General features: G+C 32.9%; 2 protein-coding genes across 2 annotated transcripts; one reads left to right on the top strand and one right to left on the bottom strand.

Moving 5' to 3' along the window:
- Positions 1-6339: 6339 nt before the first annotated feature.
- LOC132746966 (octopamine receptor-like) lies at positions 6340-7493 on the bottom strand. Its single transcript, XM_060736258.1, has one exon. It carries the CDS (start codon positions 7479-7481, stop codon positions 6537-6539), a length of 945 nt encoding a protein of 314 aa, XP_060592241.1. The 5' UTR covers positions 7482-7493; the 3' UTR covers positions 6340-6536.
- Positions 7494-11174: 3681 nt separating this feature from the next.
- Positions 11175-17433, top strand: LOC132746976 (anaphase-promoting complex subunit 16-like). The gene is made up of 3 exons (XM_060736268.1): positions 11175-11339; positions 13745-13822; positions 14777-17433. The coding sequence occupies exons 1-3, from the start codon at positions 11261-11263 to the stop codon at positions 14878-14880; spliced, it is 261 nt and encodes an 86-aa protein (XP_060592251.1). The 5' UTR covers positions 11175-11260; the 3' UTR covers positions 14881-17433.
- Positions 17434-18139: the final 706 nt, after the last annotated feature.

The following is an 18139-nucleotide window of genomic DNA, read 5'->3' as shown; positions in this document are numbered from 1 at the left end:
ACAAAAAGGAGATCATATTGTTCATTTCAAGTTCTGGATTCAATACAACATGTATTTTATATTGTAACAAATGAGAACGGAGAATGAGAAGTATTACTTATCTAAATTTTAACATAATGTTTTTACAAAATAAAGATAATTTTAGAAGAATATTTTTATCACAACTGTTCATTAATGTGTCAAGTTTAAAAATATTGGGATGAGTGTAAAACCTGGGAAGAAGAGATTTACGTCTTATGTCATTAAAGTACGAACATTCAAATAAGTAGTGAAATTCATCACCAATAGCTTGATACGGACATAACGAACAGACCCTATTATTATGATCAATTGCCAAATGTCATATGTTATTCATTGTTCTAAATGTACATAAATATTTGCCTATGTCAAATGGAAGTACATCTATATATATTTTCCAAAACAATGAGTATTTTTATATGTACGATACACTCAACACTTAGAGGATGTATCAATAGTACTATGCCAATCTTGTAAAAATTGATCTTGTAGTCTAAGCTTCACAACATTTTTAAAGTGATTAATATTATCTACCTTCTGTAAATGAAAATATTCTGACATGCCAAGATTACTAAGTGTTTCTTTCACAAAATTTATCCATTTAGAATTAACAATATTCCTAGAGGACAAAGACAACATTGTTTTATAAAGAAGTTTACACATCTTATTTTCCTTAGCATTTATAATTTTACTCCAGAAACACAAAACTCTTGCTTTCACTTGTAAGGCTAATGGGAATATGCCTAACTCACCATAAACCATACAATTAGGTGTAGAAGCTTTTAAATTCAAAATAAATTTACAAAAAATACAACTGAAATTTCTCTAGAATTTGAACTTGTTCGAATCCCCAAACTTCACTTCCATAAAGAAGAATAGGTACAACCATAGAGTTAAATAAATGTAGTTGCAAAGAAATTGGTAAACACAATTTACGTGACTTTTGGATCACAGAAAACATTGCTCTTCTAGCATTATCAACAAGAATTTTCTTTGATTTCAAAAATTTACCATTATAATTAAAAAAGTACTCCAAGGTAAGTAAAGTTATCTACCAAATCAAGCTTTTTACCATTGTACATGAAATCAAAGTCATCCTTAGGTTTTGACTTACTAAAAACCACTACTTTAGTCTTAGCTTCATTTACAACAAGATTCCATATATTACAGTACTCACTCATAGCATTTAAGGCATCTTGCAAATCAGTTTTGCTTTCTACTAAAAGCACTGTATCATCAGCATATAACAGAAGAAACAAATTAACATAAACATCAATGACATCGTCACTAAGACATTCCCGAGTTGCGTTAGAGATATTTACAAGTCCTGTATATTTATTAGATACAAATTCTGACAAATCGTTCAAAAAGATATTGAACTTACACTCATTCAATATCCTATATATTCTAGCACCGTAGTAAACGGAAGATAATCCTGTCTGATATGCAAGAATAATGCACGGTTTGAGTTCAAATGCGTAGTAATATAATCACGAAGGCCGATGGTCTGGATCCATGCTGGTCGCAAAAGCATTATGTTGGTTTTGTCACCTTTACCACCCACTAACTATTTGACGTAAAGTGGAGAATGGACAAAATGTTCTTTTTCTTTAACAGGTAATGGAGCGGGAAGTATATATGTCCGATGGGGAAAATTTTCTTGTCCAGGAAAAACGCACAACCTCTATCTAATACAGGTAATCCATTAAGATGGTAAAAAATACTAAGTATATGAAGTAATTCGTAGATAAAACAAACAACAAACAAGATATCGTAAACAATAGCACTATACAAGTATGATTATCGCTGTCAATAATTCAAGACTTGCATTCATATATTAAACATTATATGTTTTTCTTCATCGCCCTATTCACACCGTAGGGAACGTGTTACAGTATCGCGCTTTCTGGTAACAGTATAGAATTTTTCAAGATGGTTTGATTTTTATTCCGGTCCATACTACAAGTAGTTCAGTTTCTAAAGGATGTGCTTGTGCTTTGCTTGTAAGGAACTGGATCCGGTATCTAGTCATATATTCTTCAGACCCTACACCGCAGATTTGTCTTTATATTTCCTCATAAATATGCAGATTTCGCAGTTTGAAAATTTGAGTCGAGAGACCAACGCACTTTTTTCCAATTCCGACATTATTTAAGCATGTCTACAAAAATAATCCTACAAAACGTTAGTCTTTTGTGTTTAGAAACGTTTATAAAAGTAAATGACCAGTTGAACGTTAAATGCGTTTGAAAATAAACAATGTTACAGTATACAGCGAGGTGAGTTTTGCAAGGTTACAGTATAGACCGAGCGACTTTGATTTGATTTTGTTACAGTATATACCCATATTTCGGTTACAGTTTAGATACTTGCCAAATTTCAAATAAAGTTTGTGAATCCATTATTTTTATAAAATAACCCATACCTTTCTATTTAATTAATATATTCTTGAAAGTTATGTTATTGCCATTTTTCTTCAGCAGAAAAGTTACAGTTTGAAATGCATATTTAATTTAGTTTTAAAATAGAGAAAAGGAAAGTACAACACAGCAAAATTGAAAATGTTGCAGACTCGATTTGTTTGAGCCTGTCCATAACTGCAAGCTACCGTCCACGCCTCCTACTACCAGCTAAAGCAGAATTTAACATGAACTGGTAAACTTAAGAATTATTTTAACATCTTTAGATGTGTTAATATGGGGCCTATCATGGAACCTTGATTTGGACACATTAGTGCCATTTCATGAAAAGCGGCATATTATCCCAAAGATTGAAAATTGCGTGTGCCCTAAATGAAAACACAATATAATTTTTGAAAGGGGATCTGAGGTTATGAAGCCTGCATACCACAGATAAGCTGTCAAAAGACACAATTAAAAAGCAGGAAACATACCCTAACTTAAGGGTGATTAAACAGTAATCAAGTGAGAAATACTGCAACCTTAAGTCATTTTAAGTATTTAAAAAGGGTGGTTACTTTTTTTTCACCGATATTAAGGTCATGTGAAAACATTCCTGCTTTACTGTATATTAATCCTTTGGGAAACATTTCAGACAAAAGCGGGCACCTGACTATAGCCACCGACCTTCCGTAAACTAGCATACAAGGAATCCAACGTCATCCACAGCAGTAAAAGAAAGATGATTTGAAGTTGGCGACCTTAACCCGACTCTGCCACTATTTTGTACCTCCATCAGGCTCTATGGAAAATATATTGTAATTGTCTGACCTTTTTTGCTCGATATCTTTCAATATTATTTTCCATTTCAGAAACATGAAAACTTCCATACAGAATGTCTGAAATAAAAAAATGACTTTTAATTCAACAATGACAAAATAATTCCCATTTCAACAAGGAAGCATTCGAAATCACGCCAGGGTCATGATTTGATCTTTCTTTGCAAAATGCTTCACAGCGAATGCTTTTGGTTCGGAAGAAGAATGATTTATATTGCCTTTTTTAAAAACCTATATTTTTGGTTTTCGTACCCAAGATTGCAACCGAAACCATATGAACAACTTTGGTAGAAATGCATGTGCATTTCATCAAATCTGGCCAAGTAGTTACTGAGCGGATGTCATTGAACACACATGTGTACGGCAGACGGACGAATAGTCATCGGGCCAATAAGCTTAGATTAAAAAGTCTATAATATCATTTATACATTTTACCTAGTATATATAGAAAAAATACCGAGGTCTAAACTGTAACCGAAATCTGCCATGGGTATCGCTAGGTCTGCACAATTCACCCCGCTCTATACTGTAACATTGTTTATTTTGACGAACAAGAAAACAGGTTCAACTGGTCATTTAATTTTATAAACGTTTCTAAACACAGAGGTCTAACGTTTTGTAGGATTACTTTTTGTAGACATGCTTAAATAATGTCGGAATTGGAGAAAAATGCGTTGGTATCTCGATTCAAATTTTCAATCTGTCAAATCAGCGCATTTATGAGACAATATAGAGATAAAACTGCGGTGCAGGGTCTGAAGAAATATATGACTAGATACCTGATCCAGTTCCTTAAATTACAAAAACATCTTTTAGAAACAAAACTACTTGTAGTATGGACCAGTATAAAATCACCTACCTGTCTTACCCACAAAAAATCCTCCATCTTGAAAATTATATACAGTAACCGGAAAGCGCGATACTGTAACCTTCCCTATGGGGGTTTTAAAAGGGAAAAAGGAGCATTCATTTAAAAAATATTTACGCTTTATATTTAAGGGTATTCTGCTGGTTCAATTACGTCTCTCGGCGGGGCTTCAAAATTTAATCTTTTTTCCATTTAGACCCCCGTGGGCGCACTATGATATGGAACGTCACAGGGGGTAAAAATTATGGGTGGAATACATTTGACAGCAGCCTCACGAGGTTAGCTTTTTTAGGGGGTGAACATTTTTTTGATAGGGCCTTTTCCCTTTCCGTCTTCGTTCCCAAACCGGAAATCCGATATTTCCCGGGGCGCCTTGACTGTTACCAGGGTGGACAAAGGGAAAAGCGGGATCTAGGTCCCAAAAGCTGGGCATGCGCTAATTTTGATAGGGTTTTAATTTTAGACCAGATGCATCATTGGGGGTCATGACAACAAAAATGGTCGCCTGTTTTATTTTGTAGAAGGCGTCTGCGGATCTCTGAAGTGTCCGCCTTACGTGGAAGGGCGTGAACTTACATGTGTTGTGTGCACGCGATAAATCTAAATAAAACGAATTAAGGAAATGAATATTATACTTTTTAATTATGTACCGATATTTGATAATTTATTATTTACAAAGGTATTTGAAGACAATACCGAAAATACAAATAAATCAAATGCTATTATCTAATAATCATAAATCATGGATGAAAACTCTTATATAACAGACATTTGTAAGCTGCCTCACACACAGGGGTGGGGTGGGTCAGGGGTTGGGCATAAGAGATGGGAGGATGGTGAGAGCAATATGACATATAAACATGTATATCTACAGTATAGTGATGAAATCACCTCGAAGTTTGCAGCGCTGAGATACAACGATTGCACATTTTGTATTACATAGCGGAAATTATTTCGAGAGAAATCATTGCAGACGATTGAGTGCAAATGGTAAGGAACACATAATTTGACAGCATTTCTATATAAATGAAAGGGTTAATTTAATTTCCTGTGAAATTGCATTTATTTTATTTCATTTTAAAGCTCCTCGATAAAAGTATCTTGTTCATAAATTTTGCAATGCTCCCAATATTATGATATCATTTTGTGTCACACGATAACATTTTCCAATACGGACTTTAAATAAACTAAGAAACTAACAAGGCTGACTCAATATGGTTGTTTTGATAAGAACTGGCATGACTCAATATTATAAAACATTTTGCAAACAAAAGCATTGATTGTAAGTATACTAATTTTGTCACAGTAATTTATAAATGCTTCATTATTTGACTTGTAAAGAATATCATGAACTTTTTGTTTAAAGAATACATGTAGTTTTTTAGCTCGACTTTTCTATGAAAAGGGGAGCTATCCTACTCGCCCCGGCGTCGGCGTCGGCGTCGGCGTTAGCGTTGGCGTCACACCTTGGTTAAGTTTTTCGTACCACCCCACTTTATTTCAGAAGTATTACAAGTATGGCTTTGAAACTTACCATACTTGTTCACCATCATAACCTCCATCTACAGACAAGAGTACATAACTCTGTCAAGGTTTTTGACAGAATTATGGCCCCTTTTTTGACTTAGAAAGTGTATTGAGCTTGGTTAAGTTTTTGTACCACCTCACTTTATTTCAAAACCATTGGAGGTATTGCTTTGAAACTGACCATACTTGTTTACCATCACGACCTTCATCAACAGACAAGAGGACATAACTCTGTCAAGGTTTTTTGACAGAATTATGCCCCTTTTTGACTTAGAAAATACATTGAATATGGGTAAAATCCACTTATTGCCTTAACCCTTTGAGATATTGCTTTGAAACTTTTAATGCTATTTCACATCATTACCCCCATCTGTACGCAAGAGAAGGTAACTCTGTCAGGGATTTGTTTTAAAAATTAAGGCCTTTTATCGACTTAGAATCTTGGTTAAGTTTTTTGTACCAGTCAACTTTTTGACTGAACTGGTTGAGATATTAAATTGAAAGTTGGAATACTTGTTTACCATCATGGTCCCAAACATGGGCAGGAGAAGGTAATTCTGTTAAGGATTTTATTTGAATTATGGCCCTTTTTGACTTAGAAACTCAGTTAAAATTTTCATTCTTGTCCACTTGTTGACCTAACCATTTGAGATATTACTTTGGAAGTTGGAGTTCTTATGTGCCATCATGAGACCTATCTGTAAGCAAGAGAAGATAACTCTGTGAAAATGTTTCTTGATTTGTACTTAGAAATTCCTAGTTAAAGTCTTGTGTGCCCTTAACTGTCAAAGTTTTGTTTTATAGGCAAGCACTAAAAAAGTCGAGCGCGCTGTCCTTCTGACAGCTCTTGTTTTATTACGTATCAATGAAAGCCGCCAGTGTTATCTACAGATTAGACAATGATCCTCTAAAATGAACAAGGCGGCGACCCTTAAGAACTGCCTTGAATGCTTCTCTGAAACTTCTGTTGGCAAGCCCGTATATTATCCAGTTTGTTGCAGAATTAATGATCCCAAGACATATACACCACTGTCTACTACATCTTATAGCGGGTTTATTTTCAAATGACAGGATCAACGACACTATCAAATATGGCGTCCAACTTAATGCAAACACGCCAAAAATTATCAAGGTCATTTTAGTTCTTTTGAAATTTCCAAGAATCCTTTGATTTTTGAAAGAATCGGATGAATTGTATCGAACTATTTTTCCTTTTTCCACAATTATTTTCATCATGTATCCGCACAGTAATCCATTTACAATAACAACTATTAAAAGTCCGGCAAAGAGTATAATGTCATACTCCCTTGTCCAGACTAAATCGGTGTCACATACTAAAACATCATCGTGGAAATTATTCCAGCCCAGTAGGGGCAACGACGCAAAAAGGGAATGGTAACTCCAACAAACAATAATCAAAATGTAGCTAGTGCGTCTTGTAAACATAATTCTATGTTTTAAAGGAAATTTCACCGCCAGGAATCTTTCTATAGATATTGTCAGCATATTGTAAGACGATGTTCCTAATGAAATCACAAATACTGCATTCTGTCCCAGACAAAAATATTTATTTGTTACTAACTCTTCCCGGAAGTTTCCAACAACCTGCAAGATTATTGACACAGCAATAATTAGGTCTGAGACTGCTAAATTTCCTATCAAAATGTGCATATTGGAGCGGAGATGCCGAAACTTACAAATGCTCACAATAATGAGTATATTTCCAAATATGGTCGGGAAGAAAATCACCGAAAATAAAACGTACGAAAATATAATAAATGCATTCTCGTCTGCACAGTTTTTCCATTCGAATGTTGTCCCGTTATCCATGTGTAATTGCTTTAATATCGTATGCCTGTCACTGCAGAAACAGCTTCCAAAAATCTTTAATATATTTATTTATTTATTCTAACATCTATTTTCACAATTGAATTCCATGCGCACAGTTAGATATCCTCCAGAAATATACTTTATTTCTCCTTGGGTAACCGACAAAGTTATTTTACGAGGAAATCTTTAAGGAAGTTTTTTTTATAAACCATATCATTTAGCGCTCATTTTTTATACATGATATTCTGAAACTATTACCCTCTAGTCTCTTCATTGTTAACAGAAAATATGTCTGTTTATGTTACAAATGTTCGTATGAATATTCCATTTATTTATCAGTTGCAGACGATGTCTTCCTTCACATGTATATAAATCGCTATCCGTCTTAACGCAAAACTCGCGACATCTCTCAAGCAAGAGACTTTGACGAAAGCTGTTATAAAATCAAATTACACAACAAAGAATGTAATGATGAAGTTGTAAATGTATTGTCACTTTACCCTGTAAATAACGGCAAATGTTCAGTCGTAAATATTTGTATTACCGAAATCACCAGATTCCTTTGATGAGAACACTCGGTTATTATCCTTGCCATACTAGAAGTGTTAAATTAACAGTACAGACGCACGTGCGCTCGTGAGCAGCTTATTTATAAACAGAATAAAATATTGATTATTCTCGAAGCAGTCTGGAAATAAATGAAAAGAGGAGCAAAAGTATGTTAAAAACTAAAGTGGGAATACAAGTACATCCGCCATGATATCGGTTAATTTATTATTAGAAATATTTTAAAAACTTGTTCATATTTGTTCAATTATGAAATATTTACAAACTTTATAATGGGCTCTTAGATTTCAAGAAGAGTGTTGATTGAAGCCAAATACAACGTAACTAGTGAAGACAATTAGAAAAAATATTGGAGACATTAGATTTAACCAGATATATAAATAATAAATCCTAATGATTTCAGTTAAAGTCTTCGATCATTGTTTGGTTTTCTTTTAAAATACAATATAGATTTTCAAAATCCAAGCGTAAATTATTTGTTTGTTTGTTTTTTGGGTTTTACGTCGCACCGACACAGTATAGGTCATTTGGCGACGTTCCAGCTTTACTGGTGGAGGAAGACCTCAGGTGCCCTTCCTTGCATTATTTCAGGCATGAACGGGCACCTGAGTAGAACCACCGACGTTCCGTAAGCTAGCTGGATAGCTTCCTCACATGAAAGAATCCAAAGTCCCTGTCGGGATTCGAACCCACAGCGGTGAGGGGTAAGTGGTTTAAAGTCAACGACCTTAACCACTCGGCCACGGACGCCCCTTAGCGTAAATTAAATAGTCAGTACAGGAATATAGAACATTGAGTTTACATATAACGCTTTAGATTTTTGTACCTGTTTATTGTCTCTATTTGAGATATTTCACATAACGCTAAAAAAACCATTTGCTGAATAAATTAGCTTATATTTACTCAAAGTTCTAAACAAATGACCAGCCGTAATATGTATGAAGCCTAAAGAAAATAAACGCTTTAGAGTGGAAAGGCAAGCTTATAGATTTTTGACTCTCCGGCAGAAACTCGTCGAGGTCAGTTTAAGTTTAACTTACAGAGTTAACGATATAGCTGTGATTCAAAAACGTTTCATCTGCACAAAGCTGCGTTTATACTCTTCAAATTGGATTGTTTGTTATCATCATTGTCAATAAAGATAATTGACTCGTTCCCGTATTTGAAGAGGGTGATTGAAAGACAAGTATGTAATTTAGTACTAAAAGTGACAAAGTTATTATACATCAATAAAAGACGTTGTCAATAGACTGACTTACATCGCAAATCTACCTAAGGTCATTTACCAAATTTGCGAAAATAAATAAATGTAACGTTACAAATGAAAATTGAAAAGCCGACAAAAATATGACGTCATACGCAATCAAAGGAAATATATATATGATAAATATTTCATTGCTGCGAGAATTTTTTTTGGAAATAAGTTCTTTTAAAATTAAATACGGGAACGAGTCAATAATCAATTATCCCATCACATAAGATAAATTTTGTGTATTTTTGTCTACTTTTTACTATACATATATAATTGCAATGCCATGTTTCAGAACGTTAAATTTCTTGTTTTTTTTTCCAGATAGATACTATGCATATACAAAATGTAGAACAATAACCTTATGGTATTTGATAAACAGATAAAAGAAAGCAATTTAAAAAGTGTGGAGTCCATGTTGATTTTTTTTTATTAATTTGCAATTTTGTTCCTTCATTAAGTGAACATGATTTCTATTTATTTATTTGTTTTTTATTTTTATTTATTTATTTATTATTTTTTTTTATGGGGGGGGGGGGGGGTATTCAAATTCTATATTCAGAATCTGGGACATCATATTAAGTCCCAGTCGGAATAAATATTATATTATAGAAACATTGAGTAACATCGAGTGCTGAAGTGTAGTTTTTTTAGTTGTGCGAAATCAAATATAAAAGAGACACAAGCCATTTGCTCCGAATATTACTTATACTTTAAGAATTTCAAAGCATTTTGTACTTGGTTGAAGTCCTCATAAGTCCTATCATGTGCTTTATTGCTTACATTTCTTTAAAGTTTTATGAAAAATGTTTCGTTATATATAAATAACCGTTGAGAGTTAGATCTAAATTATCAGTACAATTAGCCTGTGTTCCAGTCTGTTGACTTTTTATGTGCTTCTGTTCGGCAAATCGATACTATCAAAACCAGAAATGTTGTGCGTTATCTATGACGATCGAGTATGAAATAGCGCGTATGCTATAAATAAGCAAAAAATATCAACGCCTGAATCCCAGGCTACAGTACAATAACAATCTCTTATTTAATTTTACCCATGAAATATGGTGCTATATCAGTCATATATATTTCATATTTTTTAAAAATAAATATGAAATATAAATATGAAAGTAGGCGGAGTCAAAACTCATATTTATTTTGGGGGACTTCTTTCGCCAATTTTGTTTGAAAAATCTGATAAATACAAAACAACGTTTTGTTGAATTTTGTTTTGAAAACGGTCTAGAATGATAGAAAATGGTCTAACTAAGAAAATTAATCCGAACACCAATATCTTTTATTCAGTCATAAACGCTTTACAGACGTTTGAAGAGTTGTTTACGTGACGTCACAATCTAGCGCTAAATATCGCGTGCAAAAACAAGACAATAATTATATTTTTACGCGCTGTACAATTGCCGTTGCATAGCAAGCAATGGGGTTCGTAACTTTTTTTCTTTGATAATAAAATTAAATAAAAAGGTTATTTTTTCATTTTTCGTGAAATATGGTATATATTTTCACTTAACATGATAAAATGCCAAATATTTTCACTCGCCGTCCCGGCTCGTGAAAATATGTGGCATTTTATCATGTTTCGTGAAAATATATCCTATATTTCACTCAAACGAAAAAATATCCTCTTAGTAATTGCCTACATTTAGTGATCAATAAGGGTAAAATCACTCTCACACAAAATTGAATAATAAAAGATAAATATACACATGTCTAGCGACTTTTATATAATGCTCAATGACATGTCAGTGTTTATTGCAATTCAGAATGTTTTGGAACTCATTTCACTCAAATAATGCACGAGTAACGAGTTTTTGTAGAAATAGTGGTTTATGACCTTATGCATGAATGACATGAAATTAAGTTTTAATGCACCGTGTAAACAACAACAACAACAACTACTGAAAAAATCTGAAATCTTGACCTAGTCCTACAATAATTTCTTTTAAGAATGGCAAGTGGATTTGATTTGGTAGATATCAAAAAGGCTTTATTTACGTCTCCATGTGTTAATGCGAACGAAACAACAGGTATTTATAATTAAAGTTTTTAGTTTACTTTAATAGTAATCGGATAATGGAATATTTCGGATATATGACGTTGGAGATTCTGTAAATTAAACCAACATGATGAATGAATTAATAACTTTATTATATGGAAACATTTGTGCTCCCGTATTTTTCTTATTTTAATTTACGTTTTAACAATTGTTTAAAACAGAAACTTATGTTTAAAAGGGTGGTACATTTACCAGCTGTTTATCAGTATTAAAGAAAAGTTTCAACTTACAGTTAACTGTGCAGTGATACTGATAAATAATATGAAATTAGGCAAAGCCTATAAACGGGGAAGTCGTTAAAAAATTCCTTTCATTCTTTCCGTTTTAAAATTGTCATTCGGTATTACATGCACCGCTTCCGTTTTCACTCGGAACACTCGACATTTATTATTGATCCGAAAAGTTGAGATTTGTTCCGTTATCGGAATACCCCGCCTTTTATCATTGAGTTACATTGTAAATGGCGGCGCCCGACTAGAACTGACACTGAAAATTTCATTGATAGGTATAGAATTCTATATATTTTTTAATTGTTTTTTATTTGATTTTCTTTAAAATATACACGTGTAGTCTATAGCCGGGCAAGCCAAAGCCCGGACCCGCTTCGCGGGCCCGGTCTTTGACTTCCCCTTATAACAGTAGAACTCATTATACATAAGGGGACCATATACCAGGATAGTTCTGAACTGTATGTTGAGAAAAGGCAGACTGTGAAGGCGATGTAGACCTGTCACCATTAGAATATATCATATTTATAAGTGATTATCAGAAGTTGTAGATGGAAAACCAAATGTGTACTTTTCCATTCTTAAAAATGCAAATTATGCTAAATTTAGACTGGAGATTCCAAAAGTCATACTTTTGAGCCATTCGTGATTTTCTTGAGGCAATTTAATTATTTTGGAGCCAATGTGATCATTGGCTCCTGCCGGCGCGAGCCCTGTGATAAAGTCTTTCTTCAGCTATGTACTGGTCATTCCTTATACTTTTATAGGTTGTTTCTTGTTTGTTTGCATTGTCTGTACTTGTGTCTAACACAAGAAAAAATATTCCAGACATATGGATGCCTAGTGGCTTGTCTTCTAAGATAATGAAGCTGATAGCAGCTTGTAGTTCAGCAACACTTTTATTTATTTTGCAGCAGTTTTGCCCACTTGGTCAGAAGTGTACCATAGTCTGCTCCTACTGCGCTAACAAATTCTAAATGGTGCCTTAAAGCACCTCTTAAATTTACACAATTATATTCAACTCGATCTCAATGAGTTTTTTGTTCAATAATAAGACTTAGGTCATCCTTAAAAAAATGTTTGTTTGCAGTAACCCGACCCAGAATTTTCAAGGTGGGTAGGTAGGTCGATTTTTTTTTTTTTTTTTTTTTTTATTGAACTATACTCCCAAATAAACATGGAATTTCAAAATGCTGGACAATATATGCTTTGATAATCTGGTAATTATAAATTGATAACTGAATTCTAATTTAATAAGAACTACATTTTATTTCTTATATTAACCTTTAAAAGAAGGAAAACAAAACACAAGGCATAATTTTCTGATTCAAAAAAAATAATTTTTTATCCAGACCATGTAAAAAAATTTGAGTAGGGGCAAATTTTGTGAGTCGGTCGCGTTACTGCAAACGAACATTTTTTTAAGGATGGCCTTAGTGTCCAACTTTATTTGTCACCCAATGAAAACGCTGTATTTCTTAAAAATTCTGTGCGTTAATTTTCATAGAAGAACAAAAGTCGATACTATATCGAATTCCGTTCATAGTCGCCTTCTATTTTTCATAGTACTTCATAGAACCGCGTAGTGACGTAATAAAGTGGATAATAATGAGGCCAAATAAAGTTTGACACTAAGTATGTTAGTATTCATCCGTAGCTGTTCTACAGAAATTAGAAACATTCTCCTGTTGCTATCGCTCCCGTCGAAGTTTCTAATTTCTGTAGAACAGCACGGATGAACACTAACATATACTTAGAAAGACTATATTATAGTAATATGACATAAGTTTAAACTTCTGTTAATATTGATTTTTAATGAATTCTAGACTATATAAAATTGAGGTATAGAAATATAAAATTTATAGTAGGCTTTGTCCTAAGTCCATGTCTGCCCTGTGCCAAAAGATGGTCTATCATCTATGGTCAACCGTGGTAATTGGTCTGCCTTGTCACACTGTCCACCTTGACCTATCAGGGGGTTGAGAAGGGGATGGAGGCTCTTGGTTAAAATTTTCAATAGACTGTTGTATAATATTAATGCAAAAATTGAAAATTTAGAGTAGTCAGTACATATAATATTTATTGTAAATATGTGATTACACCAAATCTGACCAGTGCATTATATCATATGCTATATTTTATTTTTCAGATATGAATGCTACCACATTTAACAATCGACTTCAGATTGAACATGAAACAGATGACCAGTATAAAAAGTCCCAGAAAGGTTAATTGAATTATTGGATTATGTTGTTTTATTTTATATTATGTTACATAAACTGAATTTCTAAAGTTTATTATTTATTGTAATTTTTAGGCGCACATATCAGTGATAGACTTTGAATTAAATTGAAAATCGTATTTTTATGCTTTTTTAGCCGGATTTGAGTGAAAAGCATTTAAACGCTTTTCATTTTGAGTCATTTTTTTACAATTTGAATAATTATTCTGGAAAAACAAAGTGCACGAAAGATCTGAAATTTTGCACATAGATTAGTGGTCTTAACCTACATCAAAATTAATGGTACATTTATCTGGAAAATATATTTCCAGTCCCATCATTTCAAAAAAACCTCAGTGGAGTCCCTTTAAATGACTTAATTCATATTAACATTTTTTCTGGCACAACTGTATGTGCACAAGGGAGGCCATCATTGAATAAATTGGTTGAAAGATTGAAGCAGTTACTTGCCCTTGTATGATATTGAAAATTTCAGTGTTGTCACATGACCTGACATTGGTTGACTGTTACTTTAGCTAGATTGAGTATCAGAAAAATGTTGAAAATGTTTTTTGATAAATGTAAGACTAATGATATATTTTCATTGAGGTGTAAAGGTTCAATACTGAATTTATTAAACAAGTCCAATGAATTTAGTAATGAACCTACTCAATTCAAATATAATGTTCTATTTATCACATACAAAGAACTGTTTACAGTCAAAATAAGCCGCTTTTTATTGATCATATGGTGTCTCTTTAAACCATCTTTGTATAATGCAAATGCAAATGATGTCACATCAAAATTATTATATATGCACGGCCGTGCAATACTGTTTTTACATAGTAATAAAACTGGCACTGGTATGTGATAAACTATGATAAAATTTTTATTTAGAAAAAAAAGAAGAATTAGTCAGTATATGTTCTTGATAAGAAGGAAAATCTTGTCTGTTTTCAGATGCTCATGAGAAAAGGATGAAAAAGTTCAGGAAAATGGCTAAACAATTAGAGGAAGATGATTGGTTATATCCACCTGTAGAGAAGCTGATAGGTTTAAAGTGATATACTCTGACATAACTCGTATAATGTCACGATTTACCAGAATAAAGACTGGTAAAAAATGGTGATCTATTAGCTGAAATGCAAATGTTGGATAGACAGTGACTCAGAATCACAGCAGGGGAAGTGCTACAACAAGCAATTGATAAAATTTAATCAGGATTCAGTTGGTTGTTATTCATTTGAATAAACTGTATATATTATGTCGTTAATAACATATTTTAGGCATTTCCTGTTTTGGGTATTTAAATGTTAACCTCAGAAGGGATGCTGACAACAAGAACAACAGCAACAACAACAACAACACTTAAACCTAATCAATATTGTGACTTTGAGACTAGCTACTTAGCAAACAAATCTATCATTAGCTGGTTTCGGGAGAACAAAAATCAAGTGAAGACTGGGGAATTTGAAATAAATATTATTAACATACAACAGAAGTTATTAGTTTAAAACATGTGCTATTTCTTATCAACATACAACATGTTATTAGTTTAAAACATGTGCTATTTCTTATCAACATACAACATGTTAATAGTTTAAAACATGTGCTATTTCTTATCAACATACAACACGTTATTAGTTTAAAACATGTGCTATTTCTTATCAACATACAACATAAGTTATTAGTTCAAAACATGTGCTATTTCTTATCAACATACAACAAAGGTAATTAGTTTAAAACATGTGAAAGTGAAGCTTTCATTTTTGTGCGATTAATAGATCTAAGTAACTATTTAAGTGGGTGGATTAATGGCCACCTAAATATTCTTATAAAAGCTATGACCGGACAAAATTATTTCAAATTTTAATGTTTTGACCTGTGTACATTTTGTTTCAGAATAATTATTGATTATTGCTACCATGTTTACAATTCAAATACTAGTGTATATATAAATGATATGAAAATCCAAAACATTATAATTGCATTGTTCAAATAAGCTGACAAATGCTTTTAATTCATTTAATGAAGAAATACTCAAGTCATTTGACCCATTGCGATAATAATAATAAAACACTGGCTATGATCCCAGACTGGAATATCTAGCACTCCGGTAACTGTGTAGCAAAAAATCAGAGCAGAGCTTCGTTACCGATGTAAACAGTTACCCTCGAGCTAGATATTCCGGTCTGTACCGGCAGCCGGTGTAAGATCCTTATATACATTGTACTCAAATGTTTTAGCCGAAATGTAGTTAAGTTCAAAGCAGAGCTGACATTACTCACATTCAGCACAGTACTGTAATGGTTGTCAAACTGTCAGAATTCTTTTTAAAAAACGAAAAGAAAAAAAATCTTGTTACTCCATATATATAAGAATCTTACAATGGCTGCCAGGGCCTGGCTTACAAGGGGGTGTAAGACAAGTTTTTCATGCACTGGGGAAAATGAGAGAATTCTTTTCAGAATATCATTAATTTGTAATATGCAAGAAAAAGAATCAAATTGGGCAGAGCCTAGTTACCACGGTAAACAGTTACCCTGGAGCTAGATATTCCAGTCTGTACCGGCAGCCGGTATAAGATTCTTATAAACCTAGCTTTGGCATGTCAAAATATTTTGACTACTTCCCCTCTCTGAAGCTGTGGTCATATTGAAGACAATCACCTCTTTTTTCTTGTTTGCCTGCACTACATACAGAGAAGTAATACACTTTTTCATACAGTAACGCCAAAATGCTGCATCGAATCTCTTTTTAAATGGAGATATCATCGCCTTAGTGCCATAATGGAATAAGTACTAAATTTAATAGCAGTTAATCAATTATTGCACTAAGGGGACGATATGTCAAAAGATAATCTATCTAACATTGCGATATTAATACTGCCATATTCGATGCAATATTTAATTTATTAATAGCAATGGGGGGTTTTAATAGATATATTTCTTTACTATTGAACTTTTAACAATATTCTTCTTCTGACTTACCAAAGCTATGTCTCCTCTTTGATCTATTATTGTTTGTCTGGTATTCAGTAAGTTTTTCTTTTTTAGATTTATTTCTTGTCTGCTGGCTTTAGCTAATTTCTGTATTTTTGTTTAATTTGCTTTTAAACTGCCAGTAACACATATTAAAATGAATTCATTATTTCTTTTTCTTTATATTCAACTGATATTTGTCTTTTTATCAGTGCATTTGTACTTACTTCTAAATTGCTTTTATTTAAATGTTTACCTTTATACAATATTGCTTTTCTTTATAATTGAAATAAGAACAAAACCCCAAACTATTCTGCCATATATGTATGTGTAAATACTATTTGTTATACATGAAGAGGAACTATATATGTTCTCTATTTCTTATCCCTTTCAGTTATATGTGATAATTGTTTGAATGTATAAAATGTAAAAATTGATGAAATATTGAAATAAATATGTATTAATAACCAAAACAATTTTGCATGAATATGTTGCTTTCATTTTTTTTCATTGGCCTTATTTATTTCAATATTTATGTTATAAATGATAGATTATATTAAGTCATAAAGTTTCTTGAGACAATTTTATGTATTTTATTCATCTCCAGTTTTATTTTGATAAAAGTCTTAAAAATAAGATATGTCAAATTCTTTATTTGATTTACCAATAAGAAGATACATTTTAGATAAAAGAATGACTGAAGCTCTGGTCTTAATATTTTCCACTTTTAATAAATTGTCTAATAAATGTTAATCATTTGCCAAGTCACCTCCTGTGAATTGTTAATGTAAATCATTTGACCAGTCACTGCCTGTGACTAGTTAATGTAAATCAATTGTACAGTCATTGCCTGTGGTTAGTTAATGTAAAATTCCCCCTGTCACTGTGACTAGTTAATGTAGTTGACTAGTTGACCAGTCACTGCCTGTGACTAGTTAATGTAAATCATTCATACAGTCACGGCCTGTGGCTAGTTAATGTCAATCATTCCCCCAGTCACTGCATGTGGCTTGTTAATGTAAATTATTCACCCAGTCACTGCCTGTTGCTAGTTAAATGTAAATCATTCGTATAGTCACTGTCCTTGGCTAGATGATGTAAGTCATTCGTACAGTCAGTGCCTCTGACTTGTAAAAGTAAATCATTCACCCAGTCACTGCCTGTGACTAGTTGAGGTAAATCATTCACCATGTCACTGCCTGTGACTAGTTGATGTAAATCATTCACCATGTCACTGCCTGTGGCTAGTTAATGTAAATCATTCGCCCAGTTACTGCCTTTGACTAGTTAATGTAAGTCATTTGTACAGTCAGTGCCTGTGGCTAGTTAATGTAAATTACTC

The sequence above is a fragment of the Ruditapes philippinarum genome, unplaced genomic scaffold (assembly GCF_026571515.1).
Source record: "Ruditapes philippinarum isolate M1 unplaced genomic scaffold, ASM2657151v2 ctg85_1_1_1_1, whole genome shotgun sequence".
NCBI classification, from domain to species: Eukaryota; Metazoa; Mollusca; class Bivalvia; order Venerida; family Veneridae; genus Ruditapes; species Ruditapes philippinarum.
This window is presented reverse-complemented; position numbering and strand designations above follow the sequence as displayed.

Excerpts from the sequence above, each read along its gene's own strand:
- LOC132746966 (XM_060736258.1), bottom strand. The coding sequence starts at position 7,481 with ATGGATAACGGGACAACATTCGAATGGAAAAACTGTGCAGACGAGAAT.
- LOC132746976 (XM_060736268.1), top strand. The coding sequence starts at position 11,261 with ATGGCAAGTGGATTTGATTTGGTAGATATCAAAAAGGCTTTATTTACG. Across the intron at positions 11,340-13,744 it reads TAATGCGAACGAAACAACAG|ATATGAATGCTACCACATTT; the intron begins GTATTTATAATT and ends TTTATTTTTCAG. Across the intron at positions 13,823-14,776 it reads GTATAAAAAGTCCCAGAAAG|ATGCTCATGAGAAAAGGATG; the intron begins GTTAATTGAATT and ends GTCTGTTTTCAG.